The 19,482-nt window shown below is 48.3% G+C and overlaps 6 protein-coding genes across 6 annotated transcripts in view; 2 read left to right on the top strand and 4 right to left on the bottom strand.

The window, feature by feature from the left end:
- Nucleotides 1-30: 30 nt before the first annotated feature.
- FOXG_00757 (uncharacterized protein) lies at nt 31-3,811 on the top strand. The gene is made up of 4 exons (XM_018377329.1): nt 31-1,093; nt 1,143-1,332; nt 1,378-1,967; nt 2,014-3,811. Exons 1-4 carry the CDS (start codon nt 502-504, stop codon nt 2,598-2,600), a joined length of 1,959 nt encoding a protein of 652 aa, XP_018233037.1. The 5' UTR covers nt 31-501; the 3' UTR covers nt 2,601-3,811.
- FOXG_00756 (uncharacterized protein) lies at nt 2,611-3,891 on the bottom strand. The gene has a single exon (XM_018377328.1). The coding sequence runs from the start codon at nt 3,716-3,718 to the stop codon at nt 2,768-2,770; it is 951 nt and encodes a 316-aa protein (XP_018233036.1). The 5' UTR covers nt 3,719-3,891; the 3' UTR covers nt 2,611-2,767.
- Nucleotides 3,892-4,485: 594 nt separating this feature from the next.
- FOXG_00755 (uncharacterized protein) lies at nt 4,486-6,974 on the bottom strand. The gene is made up of 5 exons (XM_018377327.1): nt 6,236-6,974; nt 6,100-6,186; nt 5,912-6,046; nt 5,356-5,860; nt 4,486-5,308 (listed from the first exon to the last, which is right to left on the bottom strand). The coding sequence occupies exons 1-5, from the start codon at nt 6,521-6,523 to the stop codon at nt 4,971-4,973; spliced, it is 1,353 nt and encodes a 450-aa protein (XP_018233035.1). The 5' UTR covers nt 6,524-6,974; the 3' UTR covers nt 4,486-4,970.
- Nucleotides 6,975-10,155: 3,181 nt separating this feature from the next.
- Nucleotides 10,156-12,256, top strand: FOXG_00754 (uncharacterized protein). The gene has a single exon (XM_018377326.1). The coding sequence runs from the start codon at nt 10,656-10,658 to the stop codon at nt 11,820-11,822; it is 1,167 nt and encodes a 388-aa protein (XP_018233034.1). The 5' UTR covers nt 10,156-10,655; the 3' UTR covers nt 11,823-12,256.
- A 476-nt stretch (nt 12,257-12,732) lies between these two features.
- On the bottom strand, nt 12,733-14,438 carry FOXG_17944 (uncharacterized protein; the record flags this gene model as incomplete). The annotated part of the gene is made up of 9 exons (XM_018397966.1): nt 12,733-13,244; nt 13,292-13,362; nt 13,411-13,519; nt 13,569-13,696; nt 13,751-13,860; nt 13,914-13,943; nt 13,997-14,139; nt 14,201-14,254; nt 14,315-14,438. 9 exons carry the CDS (start codon nt 14,436-14,438, stop codon nt 12,733-12,735), a joined length of 1,281 nt encoding a protein of 426 aa, XP_018233033.1.
- A 3,693-nt stretch (nt 14,439-18,131) lies between these two features.
- The window catches only part of FOXG_00751 (uncharacterized protein), a gene marked incomplete at both ends in the record, with an annotated part of 1,783 nt that continues 432 nt past the window's right edge, over nt 18,132-19,482 (bottom strand). Inside the window, 2 exons of the mRNA XM_018377325.1 lie at nt 18,132-18,510; nt 18,567-19,451. Coding sequence (XP_018233032.1) covers nt 18,132-18,510; nt 18,567-19,451 — 1,264 coding nt within the window. The remainder of the gene's footprint in view (nt 18,511-18,566; nt 19,452-19,482) is intronic.

Here is a 19,482-nt window from a genome sequence, read left to right as displayed (position 1 = left end):
GAAACGAGAAGACAGGTCACGTGATTTGGTCTTTCGCCATCTTAGTATAGCGGGAAGACCCTTGCGTTCCTGGATCTAACTAATTTCCTCCGTAAGGCTAATGGAATCCTTCCAAATTGAGACTCTCGATACTCATTCATAAGGCAACAGGCATTATACCCCAATAGTAAACGCAATTATTTTCAATCCCTTAGTCATGATGACCACGCATCCCGTTGAGCTTAAAATGAAACACTTATGCTTATCCCAGTAGTGCCTCTTCGCAATGGATGGCTGTCCAGCTTCACTTGCGGGGATCAATCAAATAAGCCGTGAGACACATCATCAAAAGCCAATGATAGCGGCATCGAATTAGCAGGGGCCTAGGTGTTCAAAGTCGGCCGCCCAATGAACTAAGACCATTGGCTGTGTGCTTATCTCGCAGCTTTTCAGCTCCTTCTCCTCATATAGTGTTGGTCTCTTCACTTTATTGACAATCCAAGCTCAATCAATTGTGCTCAAATGTCATACATTGCCTCTGCTCGACGCCGGCGACCGCAGGAGTTCTTCCTGCCAAATGGCAAGAAGATCATCGCCTCTCTACCCGAAGATCTCGAATATTTACGTGAAGAACATGGAAAGCGAAATGATGTTCAGGTTGAAGTTGTCATCCACGGATCACCAGAACATTGCGACTATCTAAGAGAGACCCGAGATCACCATGAGAGTCGCCGTGCTCACTTTCGACAACGGCATGGCCCTGCCTTTGACGAGTGGGAAGATATGCAGAGTCAACTTGATATCGTCAACGGCCACCTGGAACGACTCTCTACCAACACGTCTGCTCTAAGTGCCAATTTCGACAAGTTTGGTTATGGTGCTGAACTGCGAACTTATGATGATGATGACCCCTCACCAGCTGCCGACCCCTCCAACATGTCAACTTCAGATACACTCTCAGTTGGTTCTGGTGGAGGTCAACCTCGACTAGGAGAAACTATCAAACTCTTTAAGAAACCAGTGGTCAAGCAATGGTTTCACAAGGGATTATTGTGGCGTGCTTCAGAAAACACCGAGATCATGGCCATTGAGCTGTTCTTTGATCTTCTTTATGGTAAGAAACCCAACTCTGTTGCGATAACAAATTCTCACCACTCGAAAAGTCGGTATCATCCATGTCAACGGCGAGCATGTCTGGGCTGAGCCGACCGGCAAAGAGCTGCTTCGCTTCGCAATCACATTCATCATGTCATGGAAGATTTGGTCCGATATCACTCTGATCTTGAGTTGGTTTGAGACGGACGATGTCTTTACACGGCTTGAGATTCTGTTCGAGATTGCTTGTCTTCTGGGGTACGTCGGCAATAGACAACAGGAATCATCCATCTGACTTCTTAGGTTCTCGACCAACATGACATATGCATTTTATCCTGGCGAGCACAATACCTACACTATGCTGGTATCATTCTATGTCGCTGCCCGTTTCAGAGGTGTCTTCCACTTCTTGTACACTGGGTACCTGCTGCCAATGGTGCGAGGTGTTATGTTATGTCAAGCTCTCAACATAATTGTGCCTGCAGCCCTATGGATTGCTAGTATTCATGTTGAGATGCCTTCTCGTCTGGGACTCATCTGGGTTGCCATCATCTTGGATATGTGCGGCCAGAGCATCCTCACTGGAATTTACCAATACGGCCGAAAGGCTGCTCATGACAAAAGGATTGTAAAGTATCTCTCGGGGATCTTCGAGTTCTTTCCAGCCGTCAATATTGAGCATCGTGTTGAACGAACCAATGCCTTTGTCTCACTGGTGTTTGGATACTCTGTCATGGGACCAATGTTTCAGAGTCATGGAGGATATACCGTTGATGTATTCTTGGGAAAGGCTGTTCTGGGTCTTTGCCAGGCGTTTGTGTTTAACTGGATCTATTTTGATGTCGATGGCAGCAACATCAACATCCATGCTATTCGACGCTCCGTGATATCCTGTAAGTTATACAGGCTATGGTAATGACCCCTTGCTAACCTACAAAGCGTCCGTATGGCACTACGCTCATCTCCCGTTCATCATGGGCTACATTCTCGCATCTGCCGGACTATCTAAGCTCGTCTGGGTCGCAGATACTCCGGATGCCAACCCTGAGCATCTTACGGAACACTATATCGAGCGTTCGGATCCTGAGATGGCTGACGGTATCCGGTACTTTTACTCCCAAGGCCTTGCTGTAGCCTTGTTCTTTATGGGAGTCATTTCAGTCACTCATGATCATCGCCATCCAGCAACTAGACGCCTGTCCAAGAAGACACGGTTGGCCAATAGACTTCTCGTCTGCCTCATCTTGTTTCTCTTGCCATTGGCTAAGAGCCTAAACTCGCTAAACCTGATATCCATCACTTTGGCTCTCTCTGTGTGGGTGTTGCTGCTGGAGTTGTTTGGCAAATCATGCCGCAACGACCCGTTCATTGGTGAGAAGCAGGGGTGCTCGGTGAGGTACAGGTGTAAGTGCAGTAAGAAGGATCTCGAGAATGCCAACTTGAATGAGAAGGAACAAATTCCATCGACTGAGGTGCTTGAGCTGGGACCCAGAGAGAAAACTGCGGTTCCTGATGTGCAAGAATAAGAACACCAATGGGTTAAATGGGATATATTTTGGTGGTTAGCATTTATCCGGCCACAATTAACGAAAGTGTCTCCTGAAAAGCAGAAGGTCGGTTTCTATAACTAAAATATACGAACAGTCTATCACTAGTATTAATCTCATCCGAGGACCATATTCGTCCCAACAGTCTAGGATCCACCAGAAGCACCTCCCATGATGGCCATAGTCTGATGCATTCTTCGCCTATCCACTTCTTTCTTCATCATGGACACACAACTCACCACAGCTAGAATTTCCATCTCAATTGCCTCGTTTTTCCGATCCAACCACTCACGCAAATCAAGCATAAGCCGTCCACCATTTCCAGCAGAGCTCCTCCTAGAACCTTGAGTACGGAGTCCATCGCTACGCACGAATTGCCCAACCTTGCGTCTTCTCTCTTCCTGCTTTCCTCCTGCCACGGCCACTTTCATGACTTGGTCTAGAATGAGTAGACAATCGATTTCCTCGCCAACAGAGGCTTTTGCACTTCGACGTTCGGCGCGGGAACTATATCGCCATTCGAAAGTGCCGAGATGAGTGCGCATGATGGTGCTGCGAGTTAGAACACCTTTGCAGCTGATCTCGATCTCCTCTGCCTGGCCGTTCTGCGATCCATCCCCAACAAAACGGATCTTGGGAGGCTTGCCTGGACCAAAGCGGTATGTGGTCGTGCATAGAGCTGCTTGTGTAGGGTCGTTCGCCCTGGCAAGAAAGCAAGAGCCTGAGTTTCTTGTAGGCCGAATCGATACATACTCTGCATCATCGAGTTCTCCCGTTGCTGCGACATTGAAGACATAGATAGGATCTGGCTGAGGCGGTAGAGGAAGCCTAATAAGTGCAAACCCAGGAGCTTGGATCTGCAGTTGTTTTGTAGGATAAAATCCAGATGTTGAAGAGGACGATGCTGAGTCTCCGTTTTCATTGTTGTATAGCGTCGTATATTCTGGAAGGGAGTTTGTAGAAGACGTAGCTGGCGAGAGGCGTGATAGTTCTACAGCTTCAGTAGTCTCGTAGTCAGGAGGTGGAGCTAAGTGTCCAGAGGGACGATGGCCGAGTTCGAAGGATGAAGTTGTCATTGTCTCAGTTTTTGTAGACATGGTTCTATAACAGTGGTCTTGGTAAGAGTATTTTGAATACCTGATTCTTTGAATGTAGCTTGGTGATGCTGATAAGTCGTTGGTGTAAGTCTTACTATGATGCTCGCTTTCAAACTTCTTCCATCTTGAAGGCGGACAGAGGGCCTATATATACCCACGACCTTATATGATCTACCTCTTTACCCTGAGACCTTCAATTGGCTATTTGCCAAACCCGAAGAATACGGCACTACTGGTTGCTCAATGACGGGGACAGCCCAAGGCATCCTTCAGCCCTGTGAAGGTTGCCCCAAAACATGATTGGCTTATATGATGATCATCCCCCCACGCCCGACCCAATCGCGTGGAATACGATGAATGCGAGATTCAATAGTGGGGGCTTTGCTGGGGCAGTGCCGAGACTAGCACCGGGAACGACACTTGAGACCTTGAGTCGGTTTGGGGGCTAAAAAACGACATTTCAAGAGCCTCCTAAGCTTGTGATGACTTTACCTAGTATTTGAGTCGTCTAGAATAGAGAGCTTCCTAAATTAATCATAAATTTCCTTATCTGAAGGGAAAGTCCTGACCTGACCGTAAGGAGTTTGGAAGGTGACAATTACATAGAACCAAGGTGAGTTATCGGCTCTTCGTTCCCTTCCTTCACGCTCTCCTCTTCGGTGTCTGTCCCTCTTTGAGTCTTCTGCTCTTGTTCCTTTCGCGGCCATGGTCAAAGACCTTGAAGGGGTCTATCATCCAAGATGATATTCACGTTTTCCTCAGGAGAACGTAACTTGAAACGGTAGGCAACACTCTCGTCGCTTGAGCTGTCAAATCCATGGGCACGATATATTTTCTCTACTGGAAGATTTTCAGTTCGAAATCTTGCAACAACCTGCATGCTGAATGACAAGATCTTCAGCTTCGCCGGGAATTGAGGACCGGTAAGAGTGCAGCTGCACATATAGTACCAGATGCTACCGATCTTGCAATGAAAATGCGAGAGATAGTCTTACTGTGTCTGCACACTATCCTGAGACACGTACAGTCCTTCTTGCATCAAGACCACGATATCTTGAGTCAAGGCATCAGGCTGGGCGTACCAATCAACGTTCAAATCAACTGTCCATACATGTGACTATCAGACATAACAACAGCAAAAGTTGAGTCCGTTTACAATATGAGTCATGAAGAGGCCTTGCATGAAGGGCATTGAGATATCCAAACTTCAGTCACCTGTTGATATACCGAATAACTGAGGATAACCCGACAATCAAGCCCTTCCAAAGAAGGTAATATCATGATCCAACTGTTCCTCCACCCACATCGGCCACTGATTATAAATCTGGTGCTCAAGGTCGATATTAGCATTAATATGTTTAAGCCATCGGGCAAAACCAGGATCAAGTTGTGGCTGGCCATCTCTCTGTGGAGGGTACTTTTCAGATACGTTTCGTTCTTGCCCACTGATAGGAGACATGATCTCGTTGATGGCGACCCAATGTGAGTGAAGCAGCATCATGACCTGGTTATCGGGATCAATGAGAGCTTGGAAGGTGTCGTGTGGAAGTAACATCCACCAGCCGTATTGTGATGTGTATGCTTTATATGCTAGACCTAGTTAGCTGGGTGCCAGTGTTGTATGATCAGAGACTTACCATCCCACGAGTTGATGTAGAGCTTTTCGACCATTTTGACGAGATGGTGATGATACTCAACCTCGACTGGCTGCGTACACAGTGGCTTGAGATTCGTAAGAGCCTCCATTGCAGAGTCTGTATAGCCCTTTGGAATTAGTGGGAGGCCCTGCATTAGGGGTTCAAGTAAGGCATCCTGATCCGGCTCCATCATATTTTCAAATATCGGTTTTATACCTCGGAACAACATTTGCATTCCCACAATCATGATACCACGGATGAAGGTCAGATACTCCGCCAATCCATCATCCAAGCTCACGGACTGAAATGTAAGAGCGTAACAGGTAGCTACCATAGCGTTCGCTTCCTCATAGTCCATTGAGCTTCTGGCAGTCTCAGCCAGACGCTTCTTGATTGCTCTTATTGCCTTGATACGGTGGTTCATGGCTGACGAAACAATACTGGCGTCATTCCTCATAAGTTCAGATGCCGAGAAACCGAGGATTGCGTGCATAAGGTATTCATGCTAGATCGATCAGTAACTGCCCTGTTTCCTTTACTTGATGGGGATCCATACGTTGTGGGCAATGCATGGGATCTCATGGGTCCAGATATCCTCTTGCTTCAAGGGATGATGAGGGTAGCATTGCGTCAGAAAGTGCTGGAAGAAGCGCATATCCTGGAGACTGAATAGAGGAATCTGGTGATGCGGCTAGATACACGATCGTCAGTTGATACAGTTGTTAAGCCTTGTCTCTTACGCACCTGATGTGTGATCTGAGGCATAGATGGATACTCGCACTTCAGGCCCGTCTTGGTGCAGTGGCCACACGCAGGCCGAGTCTCCTGGCACTTCCTGGTCTTAGCCAGTCCATGGAACTAGATCTTCGGGTCTACATACCTTGATACGCCTTCTCTTGCAGTTGTAGCAACCTCTTCGACTCTTGGTATGGCCTCTTCGCTCAAGTCTTTGTTTCTGAGCAGAAGGTTGAGCAACCAGTTCACTACTAGACCCTGATGTTGTGCTTGGTGGGGTAGCTTTGTCTGAGGAATCTGATGGTACTTGCTGTTGGGTCTGGGCACCCTCGCCAAACGTGATATCGTCAGCTTGGAGAAAGGCGGCGTAATCAAACTCGGGCTGATCGGTGAATGACAGCATTCCCGGAGTGAATTGTTGATTTATGTCCATGATGTGATTGCTTTCTGGTGTGGACTGGTTGTAATTCAGCTAGCTCCTTGAAGCTCTGATAGATTGCCCGTGGCAGAAGCGACCAGCGTAGAAGTAATGATACTCGGCGGCAGCTTTTTGTCTTCATGCATCTAAATCGTCGTATAGAATATATGTTTCGTATTTAAAAGGTTGAAGTTTTATAAGCATGCCAAAGAACTCACGAGGCATCAAGAGCTGGATAGCTTCCTCATCCCAACAGGAGCGAATCAGCGTGTTACAATGTCACGTGTTAAAGCTGGTAGTGGACGATCCTATCAAGTGGCTTGAGCCCTGCCACAACTAGCTGAACATGTTGTTCTATCATTCGTTGTAGTAGCAGTTTATCCCTAACTAACAGGGCGGGATGACGGGTCATCATTCCGCCGCTTCTCGCACTATCATCCCAATTTGGGCTTCGGTGTTGCTAGGCGGTTTTTCAGATTGATAGTTATCAGTTGCGGCTATGTCGTGACTTTATATGGATTTTGGATATTGGCTTCATGGAAGAGGCTGTGTTGACCTCCACTGATTTACTGACCAACAGGGCAATTGTGACTTTCGCCACAGACCCAGCCTTACTCGATAAGCTCTCAACGGGCTGCAGATTCTCCGTTACCTTATAGCGGGGCTCCAGTTTGATGTCCGTTACAATGCCCATTGTTGGCGTTTAACTTTACCCCAGAATCTTAATATGACAACGGACCATGTTTCAACAGCAAGCTCAAGGAAATGTCTGATTGGAGATGGCACTTTTGGTGTCGCACTCAACTCCGTCGTAGTGTAATTACTAGCCAAATCACGGGAATAACAAGCGCGCGCCCGCGATCGTCCTCTAGTCCTTCACCTCATTTCCCATCGTCGGGCGCTTCTGCAAATATCGCGATTCGCAGGTTCCCTAGCGCCGATCATGTTATTAGCTCACCTGAACTCTGGAGCCATGTTACAGTATCTATTTTAAAAACGATGGCTTGTTGCGTTTGTTGCGGTTTCTCTAGTTCACCTGTTTAAGTCTCGGGTTTTGGTTGCTCACAACCTATTACGAGACAGACAGCACAAGCACCTCAAACGACATGCCAACAGGTAGGGTTCTTGCAATATGTTGAAATCTGATGGGAAGGGATACAAATAATGCATCTAGCATCGGTAAAGTGTAATAAATCCATCATCAATGGGGCCTACAGTTTGTTGGGGCTTTCATGTGATAATGAAGCAAGGGGGTTATATGTAAACAAAACAATCCTACCCTGTACCACATATAAGATGTGAAATTTATCATCATCTTTTGAATGAACCACTGCCACTACCGCATCCTAGCTATCTCACCTGAAATGTCATTCACGCTCCTTTTTAGGGAGGCCTCATATCCTGAGAGATCCGCTGTTCTCACCATTGCCATGTTGATTAACGGTACGCCTTGATCAACAACATCCACATCCCGCCAAGGTGGGTCATATCCCCAAGCGTTCGTATACCACAACAACATTATATTAACGTCCCGCTCAATGCATCGTACTCTGAAATTGGATACCTTGAACCGTGTTGCGGTATCGAATCATCGACCCAGAGTCAACAGCTCATGGGCAGTGGAGAGCAAGAGCCATGCTCAAGTCCTATTAAAAGCTCAACAGACTCCAGGTACCGCCCCGAAGCGATCTCGTGAGATAAGATGAGCGCCCCATAGGCCCATAAGTTATGGGCTGAAACAGGATTTCCCATACAGGCAGCAGCTCGTCGCTTGAGAGACTGCTTGTTTTGTTTACTCGACACTGTGATATGAGTAAACGACACTGATCAGGGGAGTCCATCAACCAGAGTCCCAAGTACTAGCTAAGGAAAGTTGCACAAAGAAACAGCCTCAAAGGGCATTGAGTGTAACACGTCAGCTTGACCGCCACATGTCAATAGTTTAGGTGCCAAGCCGAGGAAATAGAGTCTGTGATATTTAGCTTGTACAAAGCAAAGAGTGTTGAGTGTGTTTCTTGGTGCTCGGTCATGGCTAGGTGCAGAAAATGCAACCCTCATCATGCAGAGTGATGGCAAAGACTTCCACGAAAACAGAACAGATTGTGAAGATCTGAGTCAGAGCAACAAAATGCGGCATTGAGTTTTTTTTTCTCTTGTTCCAAGTTGTGAATGTCTCCTGTGGGGATGAGTGACAACCCTGCCATACTATGAGAATCGAGAACCAAGCTTTTTTATGCCAAAAATGGCTCAATAATGTCTCTGCTCCATCCGTTTGCAGCGTCCATCCATCGTGGACTGCGATGAGGATCCGATCCGGAATCCCGGCTAACAGGTTGCTCAGATATTGACAAGGGATATCATGGTTGTACGCGTGGAGCCCCCCTACTGTGGCTGCGGATGTAATTTCGGACGGTGTTTCACACGGCGGATGCTAAGTGAGAATTGGGTTTAGCAGCCGACGTGGCCCTTTAGTAATGGGTTCAGGTCTGTCCTAAGAGGCTGGGATGCACCAAAAAGCCAAGACATTTAGAATTTTCGTCGGTGGCAGCCTTTGTGCGCCTTGTTCTGAGTGCTTTAATTGTGTGTGTGTGCGTTGTCGTTGCTAGTTGTCGTGATGAGCGTCATATGATGCGTATCATGCGCCTCTGGTGTGAGAGCATTGGAATGACGAGAAGCCAGATGATGACGGTGATGCAGAAGTTGGTGGTTGTTAACCTCTGGCCTTGCATTCATCAAGTTGGCTGGGCTTGGCACCAGGATAAGCATCGCATCAGCTACCTTACCTACAGGCTACAGGGCATCCTGGGTAGGATCAGCTCAACGGAGTTAGGGCCAACGTTTACGACGGCCTTGTCCGATTACGTTCGTAGCTGGGAAGTGGGCGTTGAGGGTTCTCGAAGGCCAAGTGCCGGCAGCAAACTCGGTCGTGTTCTCTGCTGTCTTGGCTTAATCTCTCGGGACCGTTTAGTTTTTTATACCATGGTGGATATCAGAAGCTTGGTTGTGGGATCATCGAGTCAGGAATTGGGGCGAAAGAGTGCTGGCATTGCAGCAAAAGTAACAAAGGCCCCAGTGCGTGAATCATTCCTCTGAGGGCCACTAACACAATTGGGCCGTTTGCGGTCTTTTGTTCTTTTGTTTCCTCTTTTTTTTTTTGTGTGTGTGTGTGTGTGTGTTCCTGCAGAAGGGACCTGCAGTAGACCAAAGCCGGATGAAATAGCGCATGTATAGTTGTTTCAGTTCAGGCACAACGTGTGTGTGCCTCTATGTGAGTGGTCGTGCATCCACTGCCACGTTAACCCATGTTTCCTTTGCCCACTGTCGCTGTCGTTGACCTGTTGTTTAGGTTCTAAGAGGGAGGCCAGCTCGTCCAATCGGAAACTGCTTTGATGCTACCTGAGGCGGCTGCCCCTGACATACTACCCGCTTTTTGCCAGGGATGGCGTACCCGGCCAGAGATCCACTCTAGCACGGCGCCAGGAACAAGAGCGTCGGCCAATGGAATTGCAGAATGCCTCCAAGCATTTCACCTGAGTCCACCGAAAGCGCCCCAAAACGGCCCCTGCAAGTGGAGGCTCTCGATGGCCCAGGCGGGGGTCTTTCTTCCCAGTCTTTCCAGTCTTGGAAACAAAGATACCAGGTGTCAGGTGAAGACACAGGTATCTCCAACAATCGTCAGCAGGTAAAAGATACATTCCAGTCCACTTCACCACTTGTACTGTACTTCTGGATCATGTCCAAACCACACCACTTGCCTGCCTTATTGCGAGGGACCTCCTTGCTCTTAAACCCTCTATATCCCCCCCATGGTTTCAAACTTCCCTTCCCCTTCTCTCCTTCATCTCGTCAATATCAGCCCGTGTTTTCAACCCTCGTCTCGACTAGTCGTCGCCCTTCTTTATCTGCGTCTTTGATAGATCGCATACACACTCCCTACTCGGCCGTGCCGATCACATAACTACAACTATCGTCTCAGCCCCGATCTTTCGTTGTTGCTTTCACCTTGTCACCCCGACTGTGATCAACCCGAATATCAAGTACAACTTCACATTCATTACATAAGTCGACTGCCGTCTCGGGAAACACTAGGTTTCATCGATCTTTACCCGAATCGCCTTGATTAGGAATACCAGTCATATCAGTCAAGATGATCGCCAACAAGCTCACCATCCTTACCGCTACCGCCGCTCTTCTTGAGCCGGCTCTCGCTCTCGGCCACCGCCACGCTCACCACCAGCACGCCCAGAAGCGTGGTGACTGGGTCGTTGCTACTATTGACGGTCAGGTCGTCTCTTGGGAGAACAACTACTTCGGCCCCGGCGGTGCTGCTCCTGCTGCTACTCAGCCCGCTGCCGCTTCTCAACCCGAGGCACCTTCTGCTCCCGCTCCTGCTGCCGCTCAGCCTACCACCATTATCAAGGTCGCCAAGCCCTCTCAAGCTGCCAAGTCCGCCTATGAGCCTGCTTCCCAGCCCAAGAAGGAGGAGACCGCCGCCAAGGCTTCCCAGAAGGCTGCCATCAAGGAGAAGACTCAGTCCAAGGCCAAGTCTAGCAGCACCCAGTCCAAGTCTAGCGGCTCCACTTCTGGCGGCTCCGCTGGCTTCTCCCACAAGCGCGGTGTCTGCTACAACAACGTTGACCTCGCCAACACTTTCGCCGGCGACTGCAAGAACTGCGGCTGGGGTTACAACTGGGACTCCTCTTCCGGCGGTCTCAAGGGTCTCAACTTCATCCCTACCCTCTGGAACGACCAGCCTCTCCACACCGACCGCTTTGCCGACAACTGTGCCCAGGCTCTGAGTGATGGCGCCAAGGCTATCTTCAGCTTCAACGAGCCTGACAACGCTGGCCAGGCTGACATGACTCCTGCCTACGCTGCCAAGGCCCATGTCAAGTGGCTCAACCCTTATGCTGGAAAGGCCCTCATCGGTGCCCCTTCCATCAGCAACAGTGGTCTTCCCATGGAGGGTGTCGAGTGGCTCAAGAACTGGGTCTCTGAGTGTGAGAAGCTCGGCGAGCAGTGCCACTATGACTTCTGCAACGTCCACTGGTACTCCGAGGTTGAGTACGGTAACACTCTCTTCGACCACCTCAAGGCTTCCCACGAGGCTTGCGGTGGAAAGCCCATCTGGCTCACCGAGTTTGCTCCTACAGGTTCTGATGAGGCCATTGCCGACTGGCTCAAGGATGCCATCCCCAAGCTTGAGGCCCTTTCTTACCTTGATGCTTACTCTTACTTCAAGGTTGAGACTGGCATGCTCATGACCAGCGAGACCGAGCTCAGCTCTTATGGTAGCGTTTACGCCTCCGCTTAAGCTCGCGAAGGCTCATGGCAGATGGCCACTCAGTTCGTTTTATAACTTCTTGTACACTCGCTAGGGAAATACCCAACCATTCAAAATTGGCTTTCGGGAGGGAGGATAAACATTTTCGGTTCAAGGATGGCGCCTGTTGACTTATGTACATATTTTGCATTTAGGTGACCAGGATCTGGCTCACAGTATCCACGTTTATATCGCGGTCAACCTCCTTACCCTTTTCTTATCATCAATTCCGGGATATTACAAAAAGGGAGGACTTGGCAAATAGAACAATTCCTGATCTTAGCAGTTTGATAGACTTCCTTCAGCGTGTAGATGCATCTACGAGCTACGATGACAATGAACAGCGATTTGACTGCTCCAACTACTGTGCCATCCTGTGACAGAACATCTGTACTGCTTGAATGGGTGACGACTTGCACGACTACGTCAAGCTGTCTCATGAGCCTCGACTTGAGACTTTGAACCCTTGCCTTCATCCTAGACCGTGGCCAAGCCAATGTCTTGATTGAGTTGTGTTGCAGGCTGAGGAATGTTGTGCCATGTGTATGAATGCGGGAGATTAACACCTGACACTATTGTGTCATCCATCCATTCCATTGATGGGTGCGGAACGTCTTTGTCAAGTTCAAGCGTCATATTAACTTATCCCAGAGAATAGATGCTCTTCCCAAATCGTGAGGTAATAAGAATATGATTAGATGCATGGGTTTCTGCAACTCTTGGTGATGATTAAAACTAAATATTGGGTATTTCCGCCCCCATCCATATCACCCCCGATTTTTTCAAATACGCCTAGAACCCTCTTGTCTTTGTCCAAAGAACCTTTAACCCGAAAACGCCGGTTTTTTCTGAGCCAATATTCCAAGCAATTGTCTTCTAAAACAGCCTTGTACTGTAAATTTTACTTGTTCAACGGACGTGAGAACGAAGGTGCCTTGGCATGATGATGTGGCCTGGGGCCACCTTGGATTCGTGTTCGCGGTGGCTCTGCGACTTCTGTGTGGCCTGGAGCAAAAGCAACCGACCGCACCGGAAAGTCTCGGTCTGATTCAATCCCGATATCGTCGTCATCATCGCTGCTCTCCTTTCGTTGGGTCGTAGGCCTGCTCTGACGGTGAATTGTCGTCGTAACGATAACACCACTTGTAGCCCCTGAATGAACTTTGGTCATTTCGAAACCAGGGTCATCCGTCAAAGAGGTGACGGTAGCATGCCCAACAAGAGATGTCTCGTCGTCCACGTCGCGAGGAACGTTGGGAACGTTGGAAGCATGCAGAGAGCTTCTTGGATGAGCTGACGAGGCGCGTCTGCCGATGTAGCTGCCATCCGTAACAGCAGCCGAAGCTGGTTGACTGGAAGAACCAGCACTGTCGCGAGAAGTGACCCATTGAACTACAATGGCCGAAAAGAGGACTCCATATGGTCAGTTATATCCCAGACGCCTTGTTTAAGGTACATACCGTCACTGTTGCAACACATTAGACACACCCAACCCGGCTCGCCATTAAGAACCATTAACACAGTCAAGTTTCTAGTTCATGTTAGGGGTATTCCAAACGCTAGACATCAATGGACTTACACTATGCTGCTTGTCAAGGTACAGCAAGCACCGACGAAAGTACGGAAGGCCACACTGCGGAGGCGGGAGTTCGCATGGGTCTTTGGAAGATTCTTGAATGAATAGAGATCTGACAACTCATTAGCATATGCACGTGAGACTACCGAATGTCGACTAACTTTTAAGAGGGATCAGAAAAAGAATGGTCAGGTAGACATTGACGACGGCATCGAAAGCGATAAGAGGAATCATAGAGATGCTCTTCATGCCGATGAAGCACTCTCCGTTTACAATTCTGGCAATGCGACTAATACCGTTAACAAGCCGTTGGAAAACGAAAGTCAATGCTAGAAGGACCTACTAGATAAAGTTGAGAACGACAACTACTCCATAACCACCAAGAAGTGTGATCATGTTGAACAAGTAAAGTTTCGAGTTTCTTCTTCGTGTAGTAGAACTTCGAATAACATGCTATATACTGTTAGACATGTGACTTCAATTCTCAAACAACATATGAAACTTACAGCTTTCTCGACAAGAAAGACGTATATAAGCTATTCTCGCATTAGTCAAAACCTTCCACAGCACAGTCGACAGGAGAGCCCACAATCTTGGTTGTGACATAGCAGATGAGGCAAAGCAAAATGGCGCCATGGCAGATGTTAAAGCTGCTATTGACACCGAAGACCTGTTGGAGGATTGCAGAGGTGAAAACAAAACCATAGGAGTCGACGTAGATGACCAGGACGACTATATCATATGTTTAGCCAACAAATTGAACCATATCCTCGCATCAGCTCAAGAGACTTACGCCAAGCAACAAATGGTAACCTGGACCAGGATCTAACGGCAGTAATTCTCTGGACTATTCCATCGTGCGTGTCAGTTTTTAGTGTTAATATCATGAGGGTTTGCAAAGACTTACAAAGAAAGACAGCCAATATTGAACAAGCAGCGAGGGAGACCATAACCGACATAATATCCCCTCCTATAGGAACAGGTTTCGGTAGATATGCCTCGCGAGGCTCGATAGAAGGCTTGGGAGCCATATTAGATGGTGTTTGAGGACGCTCGTGTCAAAATGTGATCCGAAAGAACAACCAAGCATGCAGCAGAGTTCTTGTTACTATCCCTAGTGATAATAGGCAGATCTTCGATAGAAAGACGAAAATAATTTCAAGCCTTGATCAGAGGGTTGCGTACGGTGATAGTTAAGGAGGAGGAGGAGGACGGGGAGAAAAGGGCAATTGCCCAGACAGGTATAAAGTCAAAGCATAATTTGTGGCTATAGAGTAGAAAGATCAAGCCAAGGCACTTTACTGACTGTGCGGAAGCCTCAGATCTCTAGTTCTTCTGCCGACAACCTATCCAGTAGTCTGGAAACTAGGGGTCTCTAGCTCAACCGAACTAATGTCTTGAAAGCTGCTCATGGGTCCGTAAATGAAATAAGCCCCGAGATGAGCCAGAAGCGGAAGAAGTTCAGGCACCATGCAGAAACGTTTTGAGTGGCCGCAGGTACGAATGATACCGGAATACTGAGCGGCATAGCTGTTGAGCCAGGCACAATGATTCGGGGACCAACAAAGAGATCGGTACTTTGTTCACCAAGAAATTCAGTGTGAAACGACCAACGATTTGAGATGAATATCGAAATAAGGTTAGAGCGGAGTGGTCGTTACTTGATGAGCCACTGACAGTGGTGGACGGGAGTACGATGGGTGATGCTCTTTGTGGGCACTGTAAAATAGTCTGGGATAGCGACGGAGGATCCGAATACCTAGCTGAATCCTTGGCGATGTCCCGGCCTCTGTTTGAGTATTTGATATGGCTCACGAGTGCGGTATGTCACCCATTGTTAGACTTGGTTCCGGATGCAGGTAGGAGAAAATCATTGTATTTGTGATGGTACAATGTTAGTAAAAGCTATTCGATAGAATGTCATTCATTTCGAGTCACAAAAGGTTGACTCGTAAAGCATTTGTTCGATCGACTTTCCAGAAGTCATCCCAATTCTTGATGATTGGTGATTGTATCAAGACTCAGGAATGTCCAGTCTCAGGGCAAACTGTGTTGGCCGATATTGTTGCTTTCCCATTAAAACAACACCAGGGAGAGCTGCTAATGATTACTCTAACCCCCGTCTCTTGCGGCATGGCGTTCGATCGATACGGCTGTGGCTATGATAAAAAAGAAAAGGGACTTGAGATGAAGCCGATCCATTTCGGTTGGGAGTTCGATAGGAGGCGACAAATGGGAATAAACAGATCGACCACACCCTAACTTCGATCGTTCATCGGGTGGCGTAAGCCATCCTCGACATGGATGTGCTCAAACCCGTGGTATGGCTGGACGTTGTGCACTATCGAGTGCGCACTGACAGTGGCATCGATACCGGAGCAACGGAAGAGTGCCCCGTGCAGTGTTGTCGATAGATCGTGGCTTGTGTTGGCTGTGATGGTGTTTTTTCGAGGCTTGAGGAAATTTGAAGCTGCGAAGTGCTCAGATAATGTCTCTCCCTGAGCAAACTAGACGAAAGGGGAGTTGCTATCCAATCCTTATTAAGTAGGTAGGCAGGTACTAAGGTAAGTTGGGAAGTTGTTTCCCGTCTCGAATGTGGAGAGTTCTTCTGAATCCTGACACCCTGTTTAATGGGTAGGAGGAAACAACCATGTGCTACAGTGTAAACAGGGACCAAATCCAGCAGGCAAGTAGAGACTGGGGAAGGGGAACCTCCCAAACCCGTTCATGGTAAAGCCTTCTCAGCTTGAACAAATCCTTCACCTTCCCGAAACATCATATTCTTCCCCCTATAAAGGAAGAAGGAAAAACCCCCTTCTCCTTATTCAAATCCTCCCGTCTTCTTGCTTGCACTATTGTTAGTACTTAGACCCGGCTAGATCCGATCTATCCACCCCCGGAATCAATCAAGATCCTTCGCGCTAATCCCCCTGACGAGATCCCGTTACGAAACCCTCTAACACAATCCGGACTGTGCCTCGACTCGAGATTGGCCGACGGACAGTAAATCGGCACCGCTAGGGAAACTCCACGCGTATGTGGTTCACCTGACTCGGCAGGAATTGGAGATCCAAAGGCGGCTTTGTGGCGGGTAGGTTCTCCCAAAGTCACGGTTCAGTAGTTGCCATCCCGCTTGGCAAAACAACTTTCCGACATCCTGGTGGCAAATAGCTCCAGATATCTTCCCAGAAAGATCATTTCAGGCTGAGGTTTTGCAGCTTGAGCACAGCTCGCAGAATAGCATCCCCGATCTTGAGCCTCAGATGTTCTTCAGCCCTCATTGATCAGTTAAGGCTGTGTGCAACGAAGGAGACCTGGGCTGAGTAGCATCGTCAGTATTGGTCGATCTCGACACCCCTGCCCTCTAGTGTCGATAGCTCAAAGCTTGTTTATCATAGGCTGCCAGAAATCCAAGACGACGATTTGCGCTGAAGATTGTTCTGTTCATCTGCTGCTGCATTACCGTTGGTCTGGATGTGGCCCGGGATTATATTTAATAAGCTCACATCGTACCAGCATATTCACGGTATCGGTTTTGAGATCACATACGTTGCACAGGCCTGATTCGCCAACCACTACCAACGTGCTGGCTGTAAGTTGCCCATGAAACCCAAGAAAGTTTGCATTTATGCAATTCAATGACTCCAGTGTGTTGTTTATGGTGGGAGCAAGTGACTTTTTAAGTTCTATCTGAAACACGGAAATCAAGGATGCTCAACAAACACTTCCCACGTCAGCGTCATTACCTTATTTCCAATTGACACTTACATTATGAGGATCAGGAAACCAATACATTGCCCGAGATCCATTTTCACTGCGGTGGCGATATTTGAGCAACTAAGTTCTTTGTAATTACCCGGACCTCAAGCTGCGGCGGCAATTGTGCCTCCGAAAAGCCACAGCCTGGTTGCTGAACTTCGCATCTTTGGGTTCCAACAGTCTTTGTTGTCCTTATAAGGATGTCAGGATTTATCACAAAGCCCCGTTGCGATGCGCTGAACTCTAACTAACAAGGCTGGTTCATACAGTCCTGATGATCTACCGAGGTAATAAACCCAAGAGGCTCTCGAGTTACATTCTCCTGCTGACTCTGCGACTTTTACCTTTCACCTGTGGTGCCATGTCACTGGAGCCAAGCTCTGGGTTCGGATTCTCAGCTGACTGAATCAGATGCTGTTATGATGCACGATACCGACACTGGGCGCTTGGTTGCAAATATCTTCAACGAACGGTGTTGCATGTAGGCTTGAGTGAACATTGAGGGTCTGTTTATTCATTGCTGGATTATGGAAGGTTCACTACCATATGCTGACATCCTAATCAAATCTTTAAGAGGACCCCTGCTGTATAAGGTCTCGATTTCGTATAAGCGTGTATAATAATAAATCATCAAAGGTATCATATGTAAGGTAAGAATCTGCACTCTCGGATAAGCCGAAAGTGATCATCAACCACGATCGTCGTGAGCACGCCCTTATGTGCGATCGTCCAAAGAAACGCCTTGCCATGCTTCCCATGTGTGTCCATATTGAAACCCAAGTTATCATTCCTCAGCCTCAACGCCGATCCCGAACATTCTTCTCCTTCAAAACGGTTCACAAATGCATGCAAGGGACCCTTCTGCCCCTGATTAACTCAAAGTGTGAAGCCTTTCGAGCCCCAGTTCTCAGCCCTAAACTCATATCGCCGGTAACATAAATACTCCGGCACCTCCATGCTACTCACTAGCTCCCCCGTTGGCTTTCATGATCTTCGACGGCTTGAGCGCGTGTGCGGATTCTAAATCTATCCCGAAGCCTCGCCGCAAATCGTGCACTTTGGCCCTGCGACTCGCCATCGGCCGCTTCAGTAACTTCTGTTGTCTCTTGATTGTTATTTTCATTAGTTTCCGCCCGCATCTGCCGTAATGCTTCCATTTGTTCTTCCACGGTCCCCTCTCGAAGGCGGTTAATATCAAAAAGTCTCGAGAGTCGGTTACGGTGAGATGACTGAGGCGCGTCGTTCTCAGCACCCTCCATTGCCAAAGGTGGCGGCAGTGTGCTAGAGTCGCCAACATCCGCCTCCGCAGATGCATGACCCTTGCCTGGTCGTAAGTCATAGCGGCTAATAACGTGTCAGTATACATAAGGATCGGATCATTTCACAAGGTAGTAACTCACCACAATGGACACGTGCCAGATACGTTAATCAGCCATGGATCAACACATGCTGGATGGTACTGATGCTTGCAGGGCAACACTCTAACATCTTCACCAACCGTAAAGTCTTCAGTGCAGATAGAGCATCCTAAGTGGTCGCTCGTCTCGTCTTCGGCACTCTCGGGAGAAGACGATGCCCTAGTCGCGGCTGGTACGGCATTGGTCTCCCCACCTGGTGCCGGAGCCCCGTCAGACTGTCTGGCCTCACTGAGGCGTGACGCAGTTCGCTGTGTGGCAGCATCGTTCCCTTCCGTATTTTCCAATTCCAATTCGGGATCTGGCTTTGTAGGCGTCTGGTTTCCAAATTTGACAATTGGGATCGTATCCAATACAGCCCGAGCAAGTCCTTTGGCCCGACTCTGCCGTGGCCGCCCGCCAAGTGCACCTCGTGGCCCGTATCTTTCAGGATATCGGTGGGCTCTCACAGCGCCTGTCGTGATGATGACCAAGAATAGCAGAGTAATCAGGCCAGTGATGGCGTACAAAACACTCATGGCAGCCGTGTTACTACCCCCTTTGCTCTCATCCTTCGGTATCGTATTATCCGTGTTGTTACCGAAGATACTCGCTTTAACCACTTCACCACGGCTGGTGCCGTTCAAGAGGTTCAGGGCTTGTGTGGCCTCGCCTCCATCGGCCATGGACAAGATACTTGTAAAGGGAAGTTTTTCGACTGGGTCGATGGCACACCATGTGTTGGACGTAGAATACAGGACTATCGCCCTAAGATGAGGATCAAGCTGCATCAATGTGTTGAGCATCTTGTTGGGGCTGAGAAAAGAGTCGCCTTTGGGTTCGTCGCATGACAGATAGGCGATATCGTCTTTATCAGTCACTTTGCTCAAACTTTGAAGAGTCCGTCGCAATCATATTACCC

This window comes from Fusarium oxysporum, chromosome 1 (assembly GCF_000149955.1).
Source record: "Fusarium oxysporum f. sp. lycopersici 4287 chromosome 1, whole genome shotgun sequence".
NCBI classification, from domain to species: Eukaryota; Fungi; Ascomycota; class Sordariomycetes; order Hypocreales; family Nectriaceae; genus Fusarium; species Fusarium oxysporum.
The sequence above is the reverse complement of the archived record's forward strand: the minus strand, read 5'-3'. Positions and strand labels throughout refer to the sequence as shown.

Coding starts and splice junctions, on each gene's coding strand:
- FOXG_00757 (XM_018377329.1), top strand. CDS start 502: ATGTCATACATTGCCTCTGCTCGACGCCGGCGACCGCAGGAGTTCTTC. Junction 1,094..1,142: donor GTTCTTTGATCTTCTTTATG/GTAAGAAACCCA, acceptor CCACTCGAAAAG/TCGGTATCATCCATGTCAAC. Junction 1,968..2,013: donor TCGACGCTCCGTGATATCCT/GTAAGTTATACA, acceptor TAACCTACAAAG/CGTCCGTATGGCACTACGCT.
- FOXG_00756 (XM_018377328.1), bottom strand. CDS start 3,718: ATGTCTACAAAAACTGAGACAATGACAACTTCATCCTTCGAACTCGGC.
- FOXG_00755 (XM_018377327.1), bottom strand. CDS start 6,523: ATGGACATAAATCAACAATTCACTCCGGGAATGCTGTCATTCACCGAT. Junction 5,861..5,911: donor TCCCATGCATTGCCCACAAC/GTATGGATCCCC, acceptor TGATCGATCTAG/CATGAATACCTTATGCACGC. Junction 5,309..5,355: donor CTACATCAACTCGTGGGATG/GTAAGTCTCTGA, acceptor AACTAGGTCTAG/CATATAAAGCATACACATCA.
- FOXG_00754 (XM_018377326.1), top strand. CDS start 10,656: ATGATCGCCAACAAGCTCACCATCCTTACCGCTACCGCCGCTCTTCTT.